The sequence below is a fragment of the Megalops cyprinoides genome, chromosome 2 (assembly GCF_013368585.1).
Source record: "Megalops cyprinoides isolate fMegCyp1 chromosome 2, fMegCyp1.pri, whole genome shotgun sequence".
NCBI lineage: Eukaryota > Metazoa > Chordata > Actinopteri > Elopiformes > Megalopidae > Megalops > Megalops cyprinoides.
In genome coordinates this window covers 34873455-34881161 of record NC_050584.1, presented here as the reverse complement: position 1 = coordinate 34881161, position 7707 = coordinate 34873455, and the positions used below count along the sequence as shown (strand labels likewise).

Below are 7707 nucleotides of genomic sequence, written 5' to 3'. Positions count from 1 at the left end.
GAACTCAAATTCTGCCATATTATGAACTCAGATATTCTGCTATTTCAGTGTTTTTTGTTTGTGCAGAATTGTTTATAAAATTTAACAATTTCTTATAGTTTACAAACATTACATTGATTGTTATGTGTCTTTGATAAATACTGTACAAAAGTTGATTGCAATAATAAAACATTTGATTGAGACTATCTCTCCCTATTTTTAAAATCTGGTACACCTTTGAAAAACTTTTGCAAAGCTCCTACCGTTCCTCTAGAACTTTTCTTTAAAAAACAAAAGAAAAAAAAGTTTTGTGTTCTTTCCTTGAGTTCTATACAACTTTCCCCTCCCCAAATTGTTCTGTACAAAAATAGTCCAGAGAAGTCCAGTTTCTATAATAAAAGTTCATTTACATATGCGATAATGGGAGTGTGCCATTAATTGTTGTGCCGGGGACAGGTGCGCTCTGGTAATGTTGGGACATGTGAAGTCTGCTTTGAGCAGTTTGTTCGGGTACTTCAGCGCCCGGTAGATACATACTGATCATGTCCCGCAGGTCTCCGGTCTGACACGGCGCAGCCCTTGAATGTGAGGACGAGGTGACAACGGGTGGACTTGAACTGGACTCAGATTTTACCACCGAACCCATGGAGCCCAGAGTCATTCCTGGGGTACTCTGTTGAGAGTATGACATGCTGTACGTGGGCGATCCGTTCATGTAGGTCTGTGAGCTGGTCATAGAATTGTACTGAAGTGCGCTCATGTCATAACGGTGCATTGGCTGCATCTGTGCCGTATTATGAGCGTTAAGACCAGGGTGTTGCGGGTAGCCAAGCTGTTCCTGCATCATGCCATAGCCTCCGTTGGTCCAGCCATTCATATGCGCATAGCTGTCCATCCTTTGATTGACCCCCGCGCCCAAGCCAGCCCCTACACCCACCCCGGCGCTCATAGCATTGCCGCCCGGCGCAAGAAGCCCACCTGGCAGAGTGTACTTGTCCTTCTTCATCAGCGTCTTGGTTTTCCGCCTCGGTCTGTATTTGTAATCCGGATGTTCCTTCATGTGGAGAGCTCGAAGTCGCTTTGCTTCATCGATGAAAGGTCGTTTTTCGCTCTCGGATAAAAGTTTCCACTCGGCCCCGAGTCTTTTGCTAATTTCCGAATTGTGCATTTTGGGGTTTTCCTGCGCCATTTTTCTTCGCTGTCCCCTCGACCAAACCATGAAGGCATTCATGGGTCTCTTGACTCGGTCCGGACTGTTTTTCTGGCTGTTTCCAGATGAGTTGGAATTCCCCGTACCCCCAGAATTTGGCTGGGGTGCGGGGGGTTTGAGTTCGGTTTCCATCATGTTGTACATTAAAACCGATTTTGTGTAACCTGCTAGACCAGAGAAAAAAGTCCAAACCAGAGGTAGTTTGCTGTTGTTACCTTGCAGCTTTCAGTAATTTTACTGAAATAGTAAACGACTTTCTGCCTTCACCCAGTAGGTCCTGTTGTGTCCACAAACTTCTCTCTTGGTCTTTAAGAATCAACAAACTACTTTTCCCTCTTCGGCAGAGCCTTGACAACTCCTGATACTTTTTGAACAAGTTAATAGACAACCATTCATGTGATGAGGGCTGTCAGGGAATAAATGGGTTTTACCTGACCAATCACAGAGCGACTGTTCCCTCGGCCAGGATTGTGTCTTTTATTAGCATAAAGGGGCGGGGTTACTCGCGGTCAGCGGTGCTACAGTGAGGCAGAAGCTGCTCTTAAATCAGCCAATAGAAGCTCCATATTTATTATTATAGCAAGTGTTAAAAGTGAGAAAATTTGGCTGGGTTGTCACAGTCAAAGTGCTTTCTACTCAAAATCATAAGAATATTGGTTCATGAAGTTTTGCATTTCATGAAATAAAGCTGGTAGATTTGCACTGAATATAATTTTACGACCTCGGATTCAAAGAGATTCGACTTTTGGGAAAAGCATTTACTTCTGGATTTTCTTTCATAAAAATAACATTTTATAATACCCATTATCGAAATATTTTTCGAAATATTTATGTATAAAATGTACAAATTCATTTAGTCTAATAATCTCTACTTTACTACTTTTCCATGCGGATGTCATATTCATTACTATATGAGATTCAAATAAAAACTTCTGTTCTCGTTATACTTCACCCATAACCAAAACATCACTAGTACATCACTAAACAAAACATTAAATTCAAGAATAACAAATTGTTCAGCGTCAGAAATATCTACAATACCTATAATAGGAACGCAATGGCGTACATATTTCAGAGAGATTGTTTTTATTCACTGCATTTCGTGTTTAAATGAAGATAAATAGAAAAAAAAACTTTCTAGTGACCTGAGGAAAAATACTGGTCGGGGTTCTTTGTATTGTAAACGAGGAAAGGTCATTTTATATGTTTCCCGTTTGCTAAAACTGAAGGACCTCAATGGGCTAAAGCTGAATGCCAGCAGAAACGAAGTCATGTCCATCACAAATAAGTAGTTTTGTTTCAGCTGTTGTTACTACATCAGTGCAAACAAAAGCTCTTCGTTATTTACTTCCACACTGTTGTTAAGATCTTTGTTGCTGAAATGTACTTGACCACAAATACGAGAGAAAACAACGGTAATTTGCTAACACTTCCATTGCAAGCTTTGAAATTGTTAATGACTCACAAAGCGAGTGGATATGATAACTTTTAAACAGATGCAGGCTAACTAAATTAATCATCAGCTGCTGGTGACAAAGCAGTGTTCTTTCAATTTGTTAATTATCACAAAATAATAACAGTTGAGTATTCACTCCCTGAAAAAGCATTTATCAACAATATAGCAGTACAATTATATGATATGATAAAGTAAACATACACGCGTCATGTGTTTGTGGGCTGGTACCTTAGACACAGCTCCGAATGTACACATACATACAAGGTTAGATGTGGACTGCGGTTGGATGAGGCGACATTGTTATGCACCAACAGCGCCGTCTATTGGTGCTAATGAATCAAGATAAATTGTTTTATTTTCCAGAAATATGTTGTGCTCCTTTATCTTATTTAAAATGAACATATGATTGTAGGCGTGCATTAATACGTCACGGTTCCATTTCACATATACACATTTTTATTTTAATTATATTCTATAAGAGGATTTACAGAATGAGATGACATGTCTTATCTTGCTCTTTTTCTTTCAACAGAAATCGCCGGTATTGATGTAACGTAAAACTGTAGGCTAATATGTACAAGTTCACAATAACGGGCCTCTTTTTATGAGCTCCCATATGTGTGTTTCAAATGGACCAAAAACAGTACTGAAAAGGAAGGGTGTTACGTCCGATGGCACTAGTGGAACATCAGTACCATCAGATACAGTCAATTAAAATTAAACCGACCAAGAGAACAAATATAATACTAATATATGTTTTAACATAAGAATCACTGACGTGGTTCAGGTGCATTTAATTTAAATTGTCAAAAATGCTGTTTGTTATATTTCACTTTTGAGTAATTGGGTGAGAAGAAGCCAAGCGTCGGGTTATTATGATGCTCGTTAAAAATGCTTCTTTCCTACATCTGCATTTGAGTGTGTTCCCCTCCACTACTAATCTTCTTATGGAAATGGAGGAGAGCTGCGGGGAACCTGCAGACTCTTGGAGAATGCCCTTGTTAACTGGAATTTCTCAGCATTTCTAATTAGCAGGGACTTTGACGACCACCAGTATTTGAGGAAACACTGTTTAACCACTTATGCGACAGAACAGACATTTTTTTTTTTTTTGGAATTGCTATTGAAATATTACTCAGACAAATGACTGGGCTGTGCCATTCACTTTCATTCAACCCCATTAAATGTTATGGGGTTAACATAAATTAATTATGTATAGACCAAGTCAGCATAGTGCTAAATATGCATTACATTATGACTATTATTAACGTCACAACATAGTTTGTACGTGTACGACATAAGCTATAATCTTCAAATTGCAAAGCGGAGTAAAAGCAGAGTAAAAACTGCATACGCATACGTCTCCATATTTGTTAAATTTATTAAACACAACAATTCAACACCTGACGATTGCACTCATTAAACTTTTAAAAGGCGCGTGACATGCGAGTTTACTTTATGTTATATATATATATATATATATATATATATATATATATATATATATATATATATATATTACACGTTGTTATTATGGTCATAATTGGCAAAGTGCAATTCCTTTTACTCAGGTGCAATATATTTTCAACGCCATACCAAGCATATCACAATTTGTAAAGATACATAGAAAACATCCTTAGACTAAAAGGCATGGGCGTATAACTTCAGCTTGATATAAGTACCTCAAAAATGTCTAATAGAGATTGTTATGTTCTGTATTTATACGTGACAACACACATGCACCCATTTGAACACTACAGCATTAGGCCTGAAGTACCACAATCAGGTAAAAGGCATGTAGCCTCAACTCTAGAATGAGGGGGCTGTCATTTTTATTTCGTCCACTAGGGGCCGTGCCAGTGACTGGAGAAAAAAATAGTCCCAATAAATCAAGAGTTTGAGGACACTCTATTTAATCATTTTAAATTGATTTTAAAAGCAGCTGTGCTAAATATCCCCATGGGTACAGTTCCAAATCAATGAACCAGTTATGTTATAAATTAATTTGGTCAAAACATGAGAAATTACAATAGCTTCAATACCTGTATTTATACTTATTTGTGACTATGACATAAAAAAATACCATATACAAAATAAACTGTTCCTGAATTTAAAAGGCAAGTCAGTAATTAGCCTATGCCTCAGCAAGTAAAGAGGCACAAGCGAGTACAGAAATGAGAAATTAACACCCGTTACTTTGCCCGTAGCTCTGAGATGTTTTTAATAACAAACCTTTCCGTTCCTAACGAACGCAATGAAACCATAAATAGAACAAATATCGACAACATTTTCGCTTGTTAGTCATTCTTCTGTCACTCAGACCAAATTTCAGTTTCATTTTTAATCTAATTTAAAATTCAGTTCGCCTAACACCATGTTTCAACAGTAACGTGTCCCTCCTGCAGTTAAAAATTAAATATCCCTAATCTGTTGACAACATATGTGGACAGTGCCGGTGAAAATATGGACAGAGAGTGAGTGAGAGTGTGAGAGTATGACAGACGGGGGGGGGGGGGGGGGGGGGGGGTAAAGTAAAACTGCAAAATGATTCCGGTTCTAACTTCGTTATAAAATCCATTTGCTTTCCGTTTCCTGAATTGTAACCTTTTGAACCAATTAGTACAAACAATATGGTAGTGTGTCTGGAGATGATAAGTGAAAAGGAGCAATAGCATTCCGTAGTAGCCGGGGGCGGGGATAATCAAGTCTTTATCCTCTTAATGGTCCCAGGTAAAATAAAATTTACAATACCAAAAACAGCTATGCATGTGTGGAACAATTCGCAAACTTCCCGTTGCCGTTTTGCCCTTGTTTTCTAAAAAATGCGGAAAAGACGCACTATACAGAAAATACGTATTAGTTTACCGTGTCAGTTAAAATACAAATAAACACACTGGCTGCTGATCTTGGTTTAACTGAGCATTTGTTGCTTCCGCGACAGCAGAGTGGTAATCTAACGAACTACAGCGGTATCCTTCGACCCAACGTACAAGGGTTATGGAGTAAATACATCTGAAGCACGCTGAAAACATGATTCTAAACTTTACACTAGACTCACTAGCAATGAACGTCCCTTCAACTCCTATCTTTTGGACTGCTCTAGCCCGCATAGATACTTACGTGCCAGTTCGGCAGCGGTCCTCGTCGTGGATTGATTGGCAGAAAAGGATGCTACATCCGCTCGGCTTGAGAGCCACACTTCAGCCGCCCTTGATCCTTTTCTCGTGGGGCTGAGAAAGTCGCATCCTTCCTGAACGCTCTCATGCCTTTCTCCGTAATCCTCCGCCAGCTTGTCCAGGATTCATTGCTTTCACTCCAGCGTGCACTCACCTAGACTCCTCGCTAAACGCTAGCCTCAGCTCGCTACCCCTGGAACAAGAAAAGCCGTTTATGGCTACACAAATCTGAAAAGGGGGCGATTTAAAAAGACGAAGAATGCATCAAGAACAACAAAAAGTCAGTTGTACCAAGTCTGCTTTATCCCCCACCGTACGGAATGAGAAGGAACTGTAATATATTTTTTCAGTGGGTATTCAAAGATAATTTGAAGCCATTGTTTCTGGTACAGATGGTTCTTTTTAATACAATAACACAGCTCTTTGTGAATACTACCCACAATAAAAATCTAAAGCGTTCTCCTGAATAACCATTTTGTTCTCTCTTGTATAGGGCCAACAAAAGCTGCTGTGAGGTAATGGGTTCTATTTATTGAAGCCATAGAATAGGCATTTGATAAAGATTTTTTTCCCCTTTACAGAAAAGACATTGCAAGGTCAAATGAAATTCAGATTAAGCATGATCAAACATTACTATTATGATGATGACGATAATTACTACTACTACTACTACTACTACTTCTACTTTTAGGAACAATACGGTCCTCATCATGGATTTCCGGAGGCATAAGCCCTCCTCAAAACCGTATCACCGATATCTCATGCATAATAAAATAAATCATACTCTTTAAATATGAAAAACGTCACTCTCAAATGGACAGTAGAAAGCTTGTCTCAGACAACCCAACAATTTAAGATTATCAGGGGATTTATGAAGATATTATGCATTGTCGTATGCCTTTATTTGGGGGAATCGGAAGGGTTTAAATTAAGCTTTTAAATATTAAACGTATACGTCTGGATTATGTTTGAACAGTGGAATTAAAATCTCAATATTAAAATTCTTAATGTGGGTTTTATTTGGCATCCTGTGTCAGAGTGGGAAGGTGATTGAATTTGGCTTGCACAAAGTGCAAACAGAAAAAGGGTCACTGCCATTTGCAGTAACAGTATTCAATTTGCGGTTGATGCTATTTTTTAATTAAGCATTGAGTAATCAATAAAGTGGTTATGGAGGTACAATGAGGTTATACAAGTTTATCCAAACAAAATATTGTACATGTCACTGATCATTAAGACACATTTCGGTCTCCATGTCACCTACACTTTGGATTTGGCTGGGGTTGAGGTCTTTATCAGTTCTGACAGGGAACTCAAAAAGCAAGAGACAAAAGATCTCGGCAGGGAAAGTTGTCTGTGTTTATCTACCTTTCTATAAGAATTACTGCTTCCTTCTACCTTCCTATAGCTCCATACTGACAGTAATCCACTCCAGTCAGTGCAAAGCTTTGTCTTTTCATGGAACATGGTTCACTGTTAATCTCCAAGGTGCTGCTACAAAGAGGAGGTAATAATGACTTCAATCAAAATACTAGCCCCTTTAATTAGCTTGCAAGGTGCACCCAGCAAAGGGAGGGAGTTGAACAGATTATACAGAGGAAGTCTAATAACAACAACAAAACAGTAATCAGGTGATAGGATTATTATGGTGCAGTGACAAAAATATGACTGTGCTCTATTTTAAAATGCACTATCTGCACAGCTACAGTAATCTGAAAATGTTTCAAGTCAGAACTCAATTTTCAAAGCACTTTTCCCCTGTAAAGACCCAGCAAAAAAGTATCCCGGTTTTAAGCATTATTGTCAAGAGGATTAACAGATTTACTGTTAGTAATATGCTTTGCCACAGATCACGTTATTAATTTGATATGCAAGTTAAAAATCAA

General features: G+C 38.4%; 1 protein-coding gene across 1 annotated transcript; it reads right to left on the bottom strand.

The window, feature by feature from the left end:
* Positions 1-237: 237 nt before the first annotated feature.
* On the bottom strand, positions 238-1562 carry sox2 (SRY-box transcription factor 2). Its single transcript, XM_036521501.1, has one exon. It carries the CDS (start codon positions 1331-1333, stop codon positions 386-388), a length of 948 nt encoding a protein of 315 aa, XP_036377394.1. The 5' UTR covers positions 1334-1562; the 3' UTR covers positions 238-385.
* Between the last annotated feature and the right edge of the window lie 6145 nt (positions 1563-7707).